This window comes from Acipenser ruthenus, chromosome 4, assembly GCF_902713425.1.
Source record: "Acipenser ruthenus chromosome 4, fAciRut3.2 maternal haplotype, whole genome shotgun sequence".
Taxonomy (NCBI): domain Eukaryota; kingdom Metazoa; phylum Chordata; class Actinopteri; order Acipenseriformes; family Acipenseridae; genus Acipenser; species Acipenser ruthenus.
In genome coordinates this window covers 76,629,178-76,647,153 of record NC_081192.1, presented here as the reverse complement: position 1 = coordinate 76,647,153, position 17,976 = coordinate 76,629,178, and the positions used below count along the sequence as shown (strand labels likewise).

Sequence of the window (17,976 nt, the reverse complement as noted above, 5' to 3'; positions counted from 1 at the left end):
ATGTGTGAAATTAAGAAATTAAGTTTTCTAGAGTCAGAGGTGTGGGATTCACTGCAACGTAGTGAATTAGGACCTTTGAGCGTACCCCTGCATTGCTTTTCAAATCCATCTTCCCAATGCAGAATTGCAATGCAGGTCTTTACCACCTGATCTATAAAGCGCTGAACAGCGTAATTCAAATATAACAATTTGTAGGGTTAAGAAGGCTTCACACCACCCTACAATAGTCCCTACAGGCCAGGCACCCTGTTGGCTCAAACTGATACCCACAGGGCTGTTTCTAAAGGGGCGGTTTGCTTGTTAACCTTCACTGTCAAGCTTCTGGGTGTGAAGAGGTGATTGGATTGGTGGTGAGATCAGAGGGTGCACACTGACCTTCAGTTCTTCTGATCTGTTGTGTGAAGTTGCCTGGTGAGGGAACATAATTGAACTTTCTAAATTGGGAAAAAATGGGGGTTAAATGATTTGTCACTATATTTATAAAATGATATTTTTTATTAGACTTTTTGCAGGCATATTTTTTCAACATCCTATAAGGCAAAAACACAACATAAAATCATTTCCTGAACATAAACAAACAAAAAAAAATAACAAACTAGTGCCCTAAGTCATTATACAACAGCAGATTGAGATGTCTTCAGTAAGGAGGCTGTGTGGTCCAGTGGTTAAAGAAAAGGGCTTGTAACCAGGAGGTCCCCGGTTCAAATCCCACCTCAGCCACTGACTCATTGTGTGACCCTGAGCAAGTCACTTAACCTCCTTGTGCTCTGTCTTTTGGGTGAGACGTAATTGTAAGTGACTCTACATCTGATGCACACCCTAGTCTCTGTAAGTCGCCTTGGATAAAGGCGTCTGCTAAATAAACAAATAATAATAATAATTCACCATGAATGCTGAAAGAAAAAAAAAAAACAACAACTTTTGAACATTCACACATTTTTTTTTGCTGTAAACAAAACTCAGACTGTACAGAAGAAATACAGTATGTATGAATGTACTCATAAAATGTATGCAAGTGGAAAGCATCTTATCATAAATAAAAAAAAAAAAACATGAAATACATTATGCAAAATAGCATAAATACTTTACATAAAAATAATGTCACTGATGGTTCTGCATTATAGAACCACGCATACAATGATTGCCTTAATTCTTCATTTCGATACTAAATATTGTACAACTTGAACCCTTTTATTACAAACTAACAGTACCCTAATGAATTCAAAAGTTGAAACAGCTACTTTATATGCCACCACACATTTAATACAGACTTAATTACGCACAGATTTGTAAATTAATCTCAAACATTGACTGCAAAATAAAAATGTCAATATACAAGTGTCTCACTTGAGATCTAGTTTGCATAATCACTTCTGTAATGAGTGCACTTCTGTATGTACTGTGCTGTTTCATCTGTTGCATTTTTGCTCCACGTAACTGTAACATGCATAATTATAATCCTGTCTATATGGAAATTTGAATTGGAAACGTAGAAATAAAAACAGCTATTTTTCTATTGTAATACTAAGTATCAGGGTTTTAATCAATTAAAATATTAATTTATTAGTTGCACAGTAAAAAAAAAAAAAAAAGTAAGATAGAGCTTCATTCACTGTAATGTAAAATGTGTTTTGGCAGGCAGACTAACGTTTATTATCATAACCCTGGTTCCCTGAAATAGAAATGAACCATTAACCCACTCTGTAATGGTTACATTTCATACTTGAAAGGGAACTACTAGTCACTGAATGTCACCTTGGTGTCACCTGGATAGAACACTGCTTGTAGATTTAAACTACATGGAACTGTAACCATGAAGAGTAGCCCAAAATGTGTATTTCAAGTACGGTCACCAAGGGTGGTGCAGTGAAATTTTGGAATAAAATGTTTCAGCTGTAGAAAGAAAGCAAGCTCTTGTTTACTCTTTCAAAGCTTTTGTATTACAAAGCTGACGCACAGTTTTACAACCATATATCATCATCAAATACTTGTAAGAACCCTTCTGTTGTTGTGTATGTAGGATAATACCAGTTTAGTTATTTGTCCAAATATGGAATACTTTGAACAAACAACCCAACCACGACATTTTAAAATACATATTATAAATGTTTCATTTTGGCAAATACAGTAGTTTTTTCTTTAATTTATTAGTATTTTCAGGATTTCCACATATGCTACATCAAATGTCACCTTTCTGTAGTTTGCACTTTTGCACTTTTTCTTATCTGAAACAGAAAAAAAGCAGTTCAAGCTAAATAGCAAGTTCTATTGCATTCTTTATATTCTCTTCACAAGATGTGTCCGTGTATAAAACAGTAAGCCTCTCAACTAAACCCTCTTCTGTTTTCTAAAAGGATGTTGGCACAAACACATGGGGAAAATAGTGGGCATGATTCCTTTTAAGCATGTGAATTAATTTGTTTAATGAAAATAAAACCAAAAAAGTTAATTTGCTGTTCCATTTTGCTTTTTAGCATTATAAAATGTTGTCTAAAACGTGCTGGGTTTTTTTTTGTTTTTTTTTCACCCATGCAGTATGGAAATATTATATATACATAAATCCACATCAATGGTCCCTCAGATTTTCCCAGTGTGTGTGCATTAAAAGCGGTGCTCCCCTCGGGTCATGTGGGAGGAGAACTCATACCTGTCCTGGCTGCGGTAGCCACACAAGTTGCACTCAAAGGGGTCTCGGAAACCGTGGCAACCCATGTGGATAGTATACATGACGTGGTCCAGGAAGAGAACTCTGCAGTGTTCGCAGTAATACGCCTTGACCTGCTCGCCCTCGTTAGTGACCACCCTGAATTCCGCTACGGCCCTCAGGAGATCGTACTGCCTGCCATGCTCCTCCTTGACGGCGGATATGCCATTCCGAGCCTGCGGCGCGATGTGATTGGTCAGGTAGATGAGACCGCCGGCCCCAGCCCGCTCCTCGTTGTTGCTCTCAGTGTCGGTGGAATCTTGACAGCTGTTGCTAGGTGACACATCCCTCTCTGTGGAAACTGACTTGGCCTTGGAGAGCAGAAGCAGATTCTCGGCGGCACTGTCATGGACTGAGTGGCTGTGGTTGTTGCCATTGTTTGGTTTATGAAGAGGATATATGGGGCTGATAACCACATCAGAGGAGGCAGGGGGAGTCTGGACCAGGGGACGCAGGGACTCGGCCCCCAGGTAACTGATGGCACTGTTTATGGCCTGGTCCATGACATGAGGCTGCATTATCTCGCTGTCCTTGTCGTAGCTGTTCGAGTTGCCATCATAGGAGAGGTCCGACAGCCTCTTCTCTCCTGTTTTCACAAAAAGACAATGGTTAGCCAAACAGAATAAAAAAAACACATTATAAAAATCTTAATGTACATTGTTAAAGAATACACTGCAATATAAGTATATTTCTTTTTCATTTTCATAGAGGGGGTTTTATTTCTAAACACTGCATTGTATAAGGGGTAGCATAGCAGTCCAAATCTGCAGAAAACGAAATTCCTCGGAAATCGCGGAAATTCAGTCTTCCACAGATTCACCAAATTCTGCAGCTACATAATCATAATTATAATTATCATAAACAGACTGCTAAAGTGACCTGAAATATAGAACTTAAGTTGTTTGTTTCTAGTTTTGTTAAATGAACAGATGTTTTGTCTCCTTCAAAAACTAGGAGGTAATTAAAGACTGGAGTTAAAGCTTTGAAAAGGTGTCCCAATAAGAAGTCTCATGTGATGTGATGCTATTGTTTGACAGTTTCTAAAGATTTTACTGACAAAAATGCTTGATGTATTAAATTGGAAGTTGCTACAACTGTTTAAATGACATATCTGTCATTTTTCTTTTCATTGTTAACATCCTGACAACTTTTTACACTTATAACTTTAAAGTCTGTTTCAAAGCTTTTTTAAAAAAAAATGGCCGCTCTAGTGCACTGGGTTTTGAGATCTGTCCTCTAAATCAGTGGTTTCCCAATCCTGGTCCTGGGGACCCACTGTGTCTGCTGGTTTTCTTTCTGGGTTCTCAGTTACTTAATTAAACCTTTAATTGAATTGATAATTTGCTTAATTAGACCTTTTACCTGTTTTCAGCTCACAGTTGCAGATTTCAAGTTGTAATATTTTATAAGTAACTTGAACTCTGCAACTGTTTAAGAGCTGAAAACACTTAAAAAGGTCCTATTAAGCAAATTGCCAGTTCAAGTAAGGGTCTAGGATTGGAAAACCCTGCTCCAAATCACTGCAGGAAGAGCGATACAATAGAAAAAAACACAGTGCTCTGGCTTTTCTGTTCCGTACCACATCATGGATCGTTATTGCTGTGTTACCTGTTTGATAATGTGGGCAGTAATCCTGAAACTATCAGTGCAGTAGAGCGGGCATTTTAAAAAGAGCTTTGAAGTTGTCAGGATGTTAACAATGAAAATACAAATTACAGGTACGTTATTTAAACAGTTGTAGCAACATGTGGGGGCGTGTAACGCTATTTTTTCAGAACCCTGCTACTTACTCTTTAACACTTAAATTGTTTGATCTGATTGTTTACTTGTTAACAATGTTTATAAGCCATTATTAATACAAATACTAATAATGACTGCCTCTAGCAATGGGTTTGATCCCTGGTTGCATAGTCTACAACAAGTATAAAATCAATACTGGCTGCCATTTACATTACCCTCCAACTCAAAGGGCTTGATTCTCAAAGTTATTTACTCCAAATCGTTATTAGCACACTTTCTTTTGAAATGCTCACAATAAAGTTATCAAACCATAAATAAACAACACATTATTGTAATATATATATATATATATATATAGGGCAGCTGGCTCTTTGAGCTTATATATATATATATATATATATATATATTTTTTTTTTTTTTTTTTTTTAAATAGCGTATACCACAGCCATTGTTCTGTCCCTAGAATATTGCAGACTATTTTTGTATTGGTATGTTAAAGACTGGATTGTTTTCTGAGCTGTTGCAATTATAAAAAACCCTGGCAGACAAATGGTTTTAAATATAAGTGATGATAAAGACTCTGAAATGTCTTGCTGACCACTACAGACAGGACCTTTTTTAGTTTAAAATACATTCAAAGATGCTTTGCACTGTGTGGGTGTGTTAGGAGTTGATTGAAAATTGGCATAATTCACATTGCCTAGTTTTTATCCAGAGGGGAAAGACATACTGTAAACGCATTTGTCCATTTTCACATCCCAGTGTCCTACACTTGAATCCCTATGATTCTTACTGCTACAGATACAATTACTTTCTAGATCAGTGACACTACTCAACTAAAGGTATATACAAAAACACATACAATGGTTTCCATTGTCCTGGTTGATGTTGATGAATAAGTTAAGTTGAAATAAATCCATTACAAACTAAACAAGTACTATAATACAACGGAAATACTGTTCTTCTGTACTAGCTAATTAAAGATGGCTGTTGTGGATTGAGAGACTGAACCTCTCATCTCCTCACACATTATACACCAGTGTTTCCTCAGTTGGAGTTTGGCCTAGTCGTAATGGTTCTTTTGTGGTGGTGATAACCCTACAGTATTTGTGAAGGAAATCCAGAAAGCAAAACTATACTTCCACAGACTGGGACACCCACTTGACTGGACTTTCAACAAAAAAAAAAAAGATGTAACCCTTACGGAACTTCCTGAAGTACTCGTTTGGTTGTCTGCAAATGCATAGTCTCGCACCATTTCATTTAAGTATGGGGTTCTTCAATAAGCTAGTTTCAAAATTATTCGTGGTAGGACAGTGATGTTTGGGCTTGATGTTTTTATTTATTTTTTCATTTATTTATTTATTTATTTATTTATTTATTTATTTACTCCACATTTTTTATTTGGAGTAAAGAGCTTTAAGAGTCACTGGTGTAGGAAGCAAACACTAAAAGTAACTAATGGGGTGTTGATAATACATCACAGGTTTTAAGATACCATGCAGTAGGAACTCCAACTGTAGCCACTCCTTATTTGCCTCCCATTATGTCCTGGTTCAGCACACCAAATGTCACTGTCCGGCCAAGTACCAATACGTTCAATACTACAGTTTGCAGAACTGCTTTGTTTTTTAGTTGACTTGTACTTCTAGTTTTTAAAATGTTAAAAGGAATGAGACAAATACAAACTCCTATGATTTAATGTAGATATACTAAAAAAAGCAGACTTTTAACCCTTACCCACAAACTTCTGAGGCATAGAACTCTTACGCTTAGCTACGTTACTAGCTAGTCTGTCTAGCACCAGGGCTCTTTTTGATCCCATCTTGCTTAAGTCTTCACTCATCTCATTGTGGTTGCTTTCTTCCTTTACTACTGGAAAGCAAAATAGAAATGTGCAGTTTAGAATTAAAATAATAAGAAAACTTCACAAATTGCTTAGCTGTGCTCCCTCTCCATGAACTGCTAACACAATTCTCCACAAAGATCTAATAGTTCTCAGTTGCAAAACAGCAAAATAGCCATCAGAAGTCTGTTTGATAAACTAATAAAAAATAGATGTGCTTGCCAGGAACCAGGTGCTTCACATTCTGGGAGTACATTACCTACAAATCTAGTAGTTGCAATGGTTCTGCTCTGTAAAAGAAGACGCTGGTGTTGCAAAATCTTTATCCATATCTCTGTAAGTGCTTATTCTCTAATCAAAGATTATTTCAACAAATGCAAATTGAATTAAATAAATCTTGGAACTCTATTCATCCAATTTATAAAATATAATGTTACTCACATGTATCTAGTTCACGCACGCAATAACTCAATTGTACCGAGATATACAGGGGCAGCAGTGTGGAGTAGTGGTTAGGGCTCTGGACTCTTGACTAGAGGGTCGTGGGTTCAATCCCAGGTGGGGGACACTGCTGCTGTACCCTTGAGCAAGGTACTTTACCTAGATTGCTCCAGTAAAAACCCAACTGTATAAATGGGTAACTGTGTGTAAAAAAATAATGTGATATCTGTATAATGTGAAATAATGTTATAATGTAAAATAATATCTTGTAACAATTGTAAGTCGCCCTAGATAAGGGCATCTGCTAAGAAATAAATAATACTACAGTTCAGAGGCTTCAACCAGCCACAATGGAGTGTGTTGTTTTGCTTATAAAATTGCTTTTCATTTAGGATTTAAAAAAACATATATACCAGAACATGTATATTTGTACTATGAGTTAATACATTTTTTTATAAGAAATGTAGTTCTGGGGAGCAAAATTATTTCTGTTCTAATAAGACACCATACACACAACTTAAATATATTATACAGAAAATATACTGCAGCCAATAATGATTGATCTTAATTATCACAGTCTTATAGTGTCACTTTTTGTAATACTGATGTTTTTCTTTTTAATGCAGTTTTCTTTTAAAATGTACATGAGCTCATTGAAATCTTAAAACATCTTGCAAATAGGGACAACCAGAGTTTGCAAGAAGGACATTCAACCTAGAAACAGACTAATAATACAACTTCAAAGGGAAAAACAAAACAAACCAAGCCTAAATAAAGACATGCAACATGTGAACACAGGCTGGCAACAGCTGCAAGACAACCGTTGACTGCTCATGCGTCTCCTTTTCCAACAACCTCGGCTGCGAGTTACTGTGTTATGTTAGAAGCTGCTGTGTGTAGAGTGTTTTATTGTTATAAGAGATGTCATCTTTTGCGTTTAGGGCTCTTATTGGTTGCTCAAACTGAACAAAATTATTTCTGTTATAATATAGACACCCTACAAACAGCGTATTAACTTATTTTTAATCACAAAAGACGAAGACTGTACACATTAAACATAAAAAGTGTTGTTTTTTAACTTCATAACTTCCTATGTTCTATGCACAGGATGACATTTATACACGAGATAGGATTTTGACAAATCCATAACGATTGAATTCTCATACGTGATTAATAATGAACAGTGTTAGAAACCTTGTACAATAGGAAAGGCGTTTAAACAAAGAAAAACTGTCCAATCAGAAACTCACAATTTTCGAGCAGGTATTTAGCGCTGCACGATTCCCTTCTGTGAATTTTAAGCCGTATTTAAAATGCTCAGCCTGATGCATTGACAGTAATCTGTCCATCACATTCTATATTGTGAACAAGATATCTCCCTAAAATTTGAATCTCCTGACATCATACTTCAGCTGCAGTTGGATTTTTTTTGAGCATTTCAAAGCACCAGGGAATCATCCTGGATTTAATTAACAACCTATCCTCTGTGTCCCAGGATAACCCATTAAAAAAGGTGTTTGATGCAATCCTGGGTGATTGGCCAGTGCTGTAAAATGCACCCCTGTCATCCTATAGATCTTCGTTCAGCTACAGAAAGGCACAAGTAAACCGCATGTCTCATGGCCACTGTTTACTGTGAAGAAACAGCAATGGCAAGGATTAAAAAAAAAAAGTAAACAAAATAAACATAATTCGGGAGAGGTCGCGCTAGCCTTTAAAAATGTGCATTTGTAAAAAGTCATCTCCAATACCATCTCAAAATCTGCATTTTCAAACAAACCCCTGCGTTTTTACATATTGCATCAACATAGTTATTATTTTCCAGTGTAACTATTTTAGATTAGATTAACAAAGTAAACATGCAAAACAGTACACAGTATAAATAACGGTAGTAGAAATAGACAAAGACAAGATTACCATGAAACATTTTCTTTTGAAAATCCCCCATTCAACATAGAAATCAGTGTTGTAGAACATGCACCAATGTCTCTGCTGCTAGCTGTCAACATCATAACTATTTAGTTTTGCGGTTTAAAAATTCTTTACATTTTCCTTTTAGCACCCAAGTCAAAAAAAGACTTGTGCTCTTTCCAAATCAAAGTCTTAATAATTCTCAGGAGCTTCCATTGAAATTGACATGTTTTAGATGATCCTCACATCAACGAGAGTGTTTGCTGGTCTGCACTCTGTTCTGACAGCTAAAACCCTGTTCTGCTGGTACACAACATACAGGTATCGTAATTGCAATTGCTGCAAGTTTTGTGAAAGCAGGAAAGATGTTGGAATAGTTCTCAATAAAAACCCTGCAGGCCTCATCCATGGTCTTAAAACCATGATTTTTGAGCATGTGTTTTACTTGTCCAAATTCTTGGCTGAGGTAAAAGGTAAGGTGCTCTGATACAGATTACTGAGTCGCTCTAAGGGACGTGCAAGTCCGCTTATAATAAGCAGAACTGGGCCTGTTGTTTAAAAAAGTCACTTTCAATTTTTGACAGTCGCAGGTTGCATGGGAATGTACGTTAGGCCAGTTTACATGTTGGTTTGTTTAATGTGAATGGGCAATGCACGTGAAACTTGGCAGGGAAAACTCATGAAAACATCCCAAGAAATGGTCTCAGTATTTTACAGTGAAAGTCTCATTTCCTTGTGAGATTCCAGGAAATGCTCGTGAAATCAATGCCCACTTACATATATAAACACGAGTTTCTCGTGAAAATGTTGATTAGCTCGTTCAAGTCCTTTCCTAAAGCTGCTATAAAAGTCACATGGGAATACGTAAGTTACCATGGTCCAAAGATGGCAGCAGAGAAATTAATGTTTTGTTTGCAGTATTTCCTTTTGTCAGATTGATGTTGAAGATAACCCCACTTTTTTCTCTGTCTTCCCTAGAACTTTGCATAATGCTAATCAAACACGGATCTAAATGTGTTTGTAAAGTATCATAAAGATTGTATTTACCAAGTTTCTGTTTAAAACTATTACTAGAAATGTTTGATAAACTGCATTGTGGGTTTGTGAATTCAGGTGGTTACAGCTACTGTACAGTACTTCAGAATACACTTGCAAATAGCTTCCCAAACAACTGTCAAAACAACTTTATTGTAAAGTACTATGTTTAAATGTGTATAATTATACTCCAGTGCAGTTTCTCCTAGTTACTTATGTCTGAGCAAAACCCGTGTCCATCCTCCACTTACGTCCGTTGGAGTGAAGAAGAGACTCGGGTGTAAATATCCATAAGGGAAGAGGATATGATGAGGCAATTATGAGTGAATATCCAAACATGAAAATGCTGTGTTCATCCCAGATTCAATATATCTTATTAACAGCAGCCATTTATTCAACTAGCCCGTCAGAGCACAGTTGTCTGCAGGGGTTCTTGCACAGGTGTTGAAGGTGAGACTATCAATTAAATTAGACTGACTCTATCTTCCTTAAGACCACTAGAAATACTTGGCCGAGCGCCGCCTGGGTGGGTAGGGCTCAGGTTGGCAGGGTAATCTGCGGTTCACCGCATACCAGTGACTCCTGTGGAGAAGCTGTAGAAGCCACTCAGATCTGTGCTTCCTACAGTGTGAAAAAACACGGCTTGGCGGGACACGTTTTAGAGGACACATGTGTCTGCTGCCGTTTCCCGAGTCGGTGTGGGAGTTGCAGCGGTGAGCCGGAATAAAAATAATAATTGGGCATTCCAAATTGGGGAGAAAACTGGGGTAAAGATCATTGGCGATGATTAAATACAAATTTTAAAAAATAATAATAGATGGGCTTCAGTGAGTTACAGGAAAATAATTCCATCTAGGGTTTATGTGACATCATAAACTACAAGACCGTTAGGTCCAGTAGTTTATAAACTGTCACAGAAACCTGAGGAGTCAAATATGGGTCTATATATTCTTCTAGAGGAATATGCCATTTTGACATCACAACTGCGGTATTATGCCTTTTTTTTCGAATGACTCAGGATGCAAATATATCCATTATCCTATATATTTACAGTGTATCTACAGCTCTGGCCAAAGGTTTTGCATCACCCTGTAGAATTAACACATTTTGCTTCATAAAGTGGAATGAAACCTGCTGAATAATGTTACGTTAACTTGTTGAATTACATACCACTTTGTAGTTTTCCATATACTTAACAAAAAACTGACAAACTGACTTGTGCATGATGTTAAATAAAATATCTAAATTATGTTCATATAGTTGTTTAATTATGTCTTAATTCTAAAATTCTAGGTGATGCAAAACTTTTGGCCATAGCTGTATATATTGAAAATGTGGAGTAACTGATAAACACATTTGTTTAATAACTAGCTACCGCATTTTGGCTTTCGCCTTCTTCACATAGTATGGATGGAAATCTATAATACACACAGTATTACAGTCAAGTAAAAAAAGAGCATCTAATAAACTAATGAGAGGTAGGACTACTGTTATTATAGTACATTGTATACTACTGTATACAATAATACCAAACAAGAATTACAGAGTCATAATCAGCATGGTGATTACCTGCCATTTTCTGTTTCGAATCTGTTTAGAATGGGAAAGGGTACATTTATTATTGAACGTTCACATGACCAATTCATTATTAAAATACGTGGTACCCCATTTAATTTAAAAAAAAAAATATTTGTTTTACATATTGGAGAAGGTTACTTGATAAGTTCATGTTAACAGCATTTAGCGCTGTATGTGTCTCTCCCTGTAAAATCAACATAGCACCTTTTAGAAAAAAAGGTGACCGCATTTCTAATGCAGACATGCCTGTGGGATTCTGCAGCATGCCCTGGCCTGCTACATCTCCGACCCCTTATAATTTCCTAGCAACACTCTTACCTGAGTAGACTGTGTTTGGCAGCCCCATGCTTTGCAAGTAGTTGTGACAGCGCTCTTTGTGTTCTTCTAATGAGCTGCGCTGTTTGTAGCTCCGGCCACAGTATCCACATTTGTGAGGTTTCCCAACTGCCGAGAATAGAAATGAGCATTAAAGTAATTAAAAGGGCATACTTTTTTTTTTTTTTTTACGGCTCAACTTTCTGGGTCCTCTTGAAAGTTCCAAACTCAGTGGTGCCCTGCTCATGTCTGTTCCTTGCCATTCTTTGTGATATCTGTGTGTGTGAATAATTAAGATATACAGTATAAGTGCAAACTGTATTTTGTTTGCCTGAAATATATCTTCTCATTTTCCCAAATCCCCATTTTCCAGTGAACACAAACAAATGTGTACACAAATGATTGTAAATTAAGTTCTTTGTGTCTACTCAGTTAACTTGGAAGTAGTTTAAATGAACTGCTGTCAGTCTTTATATGATGAAAGAATTGTTTAAATAGGGTTCATTCTGGAAATCACTCTGTTACTGCAATGTTGAAATCTATTCATTTGTCATGAAACTCTGTCACCTGTCAACAACTGTATCGTATAGAGTTGATAGAGTTCAAAGGTCTAAGCATCACGACAATATCATAATGGGGATTTGAAAGACTGGCCGATCAAATACAGTCCACAGCCAGCTGTGATTTTAGATCAAAGTATAGTGGAGCCGCTCAAACATCAAAAAATTACTATGGGGATTTTAGGTGAATCGAGATCAAGTGTAACAAAAGCAAAAACCCAAATAATTGTTTAAAGTCAAATATTGGTAAAATGTAGAAAAGTTCTAACTTCTAGGACACTGCTGCCAGGATCACTGCATTGTCTTACTTGAAAATAAAATTCATCAGTTTCACTGCTTCAGCAAAGCAGTTTTGAACCTAGGTAAGTTTTTATTTTATTTTTTAATCCACATATGGTAATTTAAAACAATTGAGAAGGGTTCTACTTAAATACACATAGCCTTACTCTGTTCAGACAGAGTAAAACCACAGACAAACTACATCACTGACCAGCATGTAAAGCACAACTTCTGATGTTGCAAACTTGTGACTAAAAATAACTCTAGCCTTTACAACATTAAAAATACCACACAAAGAAGAGGCATTTTTCAGCAGCTTCAATTGAAACTTAATTCCGGATCAATTTCCACTGCTACCACTGAGGTACTATTATAATACATGTGTATTCACATTGAAGAAAGCCAAGCAGAACCATTAACAGGCGACCGCATCGTCAGCAATGCCTACACAATACTGGGCAGAGGTACTGTACGGTAGAACCCAGGTACTGACAATTTAACATATTCTACTCCATGTCCAGTGTGTATTGGTTCTACCTCTGGAGCTAACTATTGGACTGCCACCTTCATACAGAACCATTGCACTGCCAGTGTGTGTGCATTTTCAATAAAAATAACTTCGGAGATACTGCTTGAAATACTGTACTCTGAATTAGAAACAGGTCGTAAACACTAATAAATTGTGGACTACATCTTTGCTTGTTTTGTTTGCTTACTTTTGTGTAATCATTTTTTGTTTTGTTATATCTTTGAAATGTTATGTTTGTATTTGACCTACCGGAGTGAGTGCGCAAGTGACCCGTGAGGGCGTCTCTACGGCGACAGGCATAGTTACATAGGTGGCACTTGAACGGCTTTTCACCCGAGTGCAGCTTTATGTGGCGTAGTAGGTTGCCCTTCTGTGTGAAGGAGGCGCCGCACTGATTACACTGAAATGGCCGTTCACCTGTGAAAAACAAAGAACACATCCGAGCTTCATTAGCAAAGGGGGTGTTGGGGGTGGGGGTGAAAAGTTCAGGCAGTGACTGACGCCTTTCGCCTCAGGAGGCCTACAGTGAGTTTGTACTGGGCTCTGGTCACAAGTAAGTTTGGTGGTCTCAGCTTCTCCTTCACAAAACCACAACTTAGTTGTTGACAGTCTCTATTTGAGAGGTTCATGACTGAATTGCAGGGCTGTTCCTCTGGTTATTGAGCTCTTTGTTATCTTAGATCTGCATTAGAGACTTGTAACTATGCTTATGGACAGATCTAACGAGGGGCCTGCTTTTGAAATCCCTATATTGTTTTGTTGTACAGATGTTTAACCTGTACAGTAGTTTATTGAGTCATTTGTTTGTTTCTTTGATTGTATATGTGTACGTAATTTTCTGCATGTTTCAAGGCTTTGTATCTTGGTTAAATAAATTTGAATTTGACATTTGTGTGGAAGCTCCTGTAGGTTCTGACTGAACTGTGCCAGAAGCCATTGTCCCTTACCTTTCATGAGAAATCACTAGCCCCGAAATTAGAAAAAAAGAAGCTTAATTAAACCTAATAACCATGAAGATTTCAGCAAGAAAAGTTCACTTCCCTATTGTAGTGTGTGACTTGTGGAAGCAGGCTGGTGTGATAGAACAAGAGGCTTTCAGACTAAACCTGCCAGTTTCTTAATGCTTCACTGCCTTGGGTCAATTTGATCTGAAAATCTAATTTTTTTCTCTAAAATCAGAATGGCACATCACAATGCAAATTCAAACTCATTTAAATAAAGTGAGAGCAACATTTTGTGTTGAAAAGCCACTCTTCCTGATCAGCAGTTTTGGAATAAACCAATATCCACTTCTGTGTGTTGTGGCATTTTGGGGGAAGATTTAAATGTGTCTTTTTTTTTTTCTTTTTTCAAAGGCTCTATAAAATAAGAACCGCCAGTGAAGCAGTAAAATAATATATATATATATAGTAGAAACTCATTAAAAATGCATTTCAGGATCATAGTTTCACCTCACCACATTTTTATATTTAAATGAGAGCCACTTCATTATAGATGTTATAATAACTTCTTTACATTTACATTTTCATGTTTTTTTTTTGGTTCTATTAGCTTCTGACCTACCAACAGTCAAACTCCAATACATGAGTAAAAAAAAAACACCTTTATCATTAGTTACAAACCTTTACAAATTAAAAAATACATACTATATACATCACTACATTATAAAACAGTGGATTACCCAAACAATTCTAAAGGTGAACATACAGTACATGCATATTCAATACAGTCTCGATTATCTGCACAGGAGTTTGTGCTTAGAGTTTATTTTGAAAGGTTTTTGAACTCTTCATAGAAACACCGAGCTATCTGTATTTTGTACTATCAAAATTACCCATGAATAGTAATTAATACCTATCTGATAACACTTGATTGTATTTAATATACATATCCTCATTCTTCCAAGTGAAACACGGTACAAAGCGGGAGTGGATCAATCTGAAACAGGACTGCTGTTATACAAGAAGGCAAACCAGATCAAGAGCTTAAATCAAAAAGCCATTCAAGTCTTATTGGCATGATGTGGTTTATAGATACTCAGTTAACTGTTTAACAATAAGTTATACTCAAATATAAAAATGTGTAGATACCCGCACATCCAATATAGTCATTTTCAACAAAATCTGCCATTTTGACAAGTTTTATCCCCATTAATAGATAATGACGTTCTCTGCTTGAAACCAAACCGATTTCTATTTTCAGAGGATAACCTTACTTATTCCAGGCAGCGAGACACCAGTGTAAAATACAGCATCAAATGCAGACTTGGACAAAAATTATTCAGTTTGACCCCATGTGTCTATGACAAGTCACCTACATTTTTTGGAAATATGTTTCCATTGATACATGACCTCCTCTAGATATGTGTGACAGCGTTTTGAAGATGTGTGGGAACTGTATATCTGTGTGTGTTTTTTCCCCTTTATCTCAGATAATATCACAGTCAGCACATTTTGCATATAGTGTTCATATAACCCTGAAAATAAGTTTGAGTATGGTGGCGAAAGATATGCAATTTTACTGCCACAAAAGGGTACATTCTTCTTGTATGATGCCCATGACTAAACTAGACAGAGAATCGTAAAATACAGTTGTGTACCGAGTATGTATTCCCTTGACCACACTTTGTTAGCCATCTTAGTTCACAGGTCAAAGTGAAGGGTGCCATTATATTGTACCCAAGGAGCTTCCATAACATTGCAAAATAAGGAGCTGGCATTTCAATGGTTTATGAAATTTTAGCAGTTGACATTGCAGTGGCCATGGGGGTCAGGAAGATGCTTTATTACATAATACAAACTCACTGACTAAGGAATATATGAATGTGCCCTGCAGTTGGAAGGCTTACCAATTCAATAATACCAATTATAATTATAAGTACCCTGACAAATTAGAAAGTAGAAATGTACAGTATTAAACTAAAGCAGAACTGTATTGGTCATAAACAAATGACACAAGGGCATAGACAGCAATAGATAAAGAAATAGAGATAGGGCTTCTCAAATTACAGACAAATTCAGCTGTTAACCACTCATCCCAGCAGAACACATGACTACCCTGAGCTTCTTTACCAATTCCATGTATGTACCTGGGTGAGAATGACCACTGGAAATCCTGTATCCTTAAGATTCAGCCAGTAAGCACACTATTATTTATTGGCATAGGTTTAAGATACTTAAAAAGTGCTAAATAGTACAGGATACAGAGTTTACAACAATATTAAAACATCTATTTTACATATGCATTTAAATGTGGGGACCATACATGGGCAATCGTTATTGAGGCATTTTATATTTAGCTGATTTTCTACTAAATAAGTAGACAAACTAGGTATATAATATAGAAAAACCATAGATGTTATACAACCCCCAATCCCAAAACAATGGTAATAAATGTAGCCAGGTCTTACCGGTGTGGCTTCGTTTGTGTACCATGAGAACATTTGGACCGATGCAAACGATTCCACAGATATCACACTTTAGCTTCCCATTGGGGAGACGAATGCCACCGACTGAAGAGTAGGCTTTGCTGCCTTGGCCTGCGTGGGAGCCATTCAATTTCACTCCCGAAGCATCAAGCACTCGCAAATCCTCTGCACATTCTTCCCCATTCACCTCACAGGCACGCCCATTCTCTTCATCATTCTGATTCTCTACTTTAATATTACTGGCTGAAAGAAATCGCAGTAGTATACCGTTTAGTATTAGCATGTCCTTCTACAGCTTGCTCTCATTTTACATGAAGTGACCATACCTTTAAGAATATACTGCCTTACAAATTACTCATTTTCAGTTTAAAGGTTTTATTTCTTGTAGTGTCCAAATAAAGTTGCCGAACAAAAAACAATGTCACTATATTGGTCTCAACTGTGCAGTTTTGAATAAACACATGTTATAACAAACATGATATTAGGTACTGAACTAGACAAAGAAATCTCTGTTTGCAAGCCATGCTTGGTTATTTCACTTGGACAGTGAAATTGACCCCATCTCTTTCTTGTCATAAACCACTCAAAATTTAAATACACAATTATTACAACATAGATGCCTTTGAAAAACTGTAGGATACTATGAGGAGTTAATAGGGATATATATATAGGGCTGTGTCTTTTTCTTTTCATTTCAAAATAGCAGAGAGAAGATGGAGTTACAGGTTCTGAATTATAATCTATTTACACACTAGTCCACAGACTGCCCAAACAAAAATGACGAATTACATCCTTTTTGTTTTTAAATATGGATTAAAGTATGTTTAAAAACTCGAAGTAGCTGTTTTAATTCAAATATCAGCATTCATCTTAGTCTTAAAAATATTATTATTAATGAAGCAATAACAAACAATGCAATCATAGTTCTGATATAATGTCATTTGTGAGATGCAATGAATCCTTGGCCAATGTGAGGTAGAATAGGAAAAGATAAGTGAATGACAATGGAAGTGAAGAAGCTTTTGCAGCACCATATTAACAAAACATGCTTTAGCATGCAGTGCTGTACCAAGGGTGCTCCGGGCCCAGATTGGAGACTCAAGTCCCGCCCCCTGCCCCCAAAAAATAAAAAAAATCAACACTAATCACTTTTAAATAGGGAGCTTACAAGCCTTTTCTTAAGCAATGTCCTCAATTAGCTAATCCCAGTCTAACCACCTTGCTACAGAGTTAGCCAGAAGGCATATACATACAGATACAACATTATCTGTCTGTATTCATTATTTGGCAAAAGGGATATCTGTTACAGATACAAATAGCTGTAGCCTAGGGCCACACAACAGAAGAAAAGAGCGAGAAGTATTTTTTTTTTTTTAAAAGCCAGCCCGGTTTCACTGGAACCGTTGGAACCCCAGTTGCAAAAGCCATGGGTGGCTTGGAGTCCACTTTAAGATAGGAAAAGATAGCAAGGGCTTGTCATAACTCATGAGAGCAGGTCTTAAGCAATTTATAGTCGTTCAAAAACCCAGAGCTGTCTTTTACCAGCTTAAAAAGAGAAGCTGTATTTTCATATTTAAAATATATTCTGTAACTATATCAACCAAAAATTTT

The 17,976-nt window shown here is 36.7% G+C and overlaps 1 protein-coding gene across 11 annotated transcripts in view; it reads right to left on the bottom strand.

Moving 5' to 3' along the window:
* Nucleotides 1-476: 476 nt before the first annotated feature.
* Nucleotides 477-17,976, bottom strand: part of LOC117400449 (DNA-binding protein Ikaros-like) — a 42,363-nt gene continuing 24,863 nt past the window's right edge. For 2 of the 11 annotated variants that reach the window (XM_034000434.3, XM_034000433.3), the window contains 5 exons: nt 16,348-16,608; nt 13,188-13,355; nt 11,574-11,699; nt 6,185-6,319; nt 477-3,290 (listed from right to left, as the gene is read on the bottom strand). In XM_034000434.3, coding sequence (XP_033856325.2) covers nt 2,602-3,290; nt 6,185-6,319; nt 11,574-11,699; nt 13,188-13,355; nt 16,348-16,608 — 1,379 coding nt within the window. In that variant the 3' untranslated portion in view covers nt 477-2,601. The remainder of the gene's footprint in view (nt 3,291-6,184; nt 6,320-11,573; nt 11,700-13,187; nt 13,356-16,347; nt 16,609-17,976) is intronic. The other 9 variants (XM_034000438.3, XM_034000436.3, XM_034000444.3 and 6 more) reach the window with 8 other exon arrangements.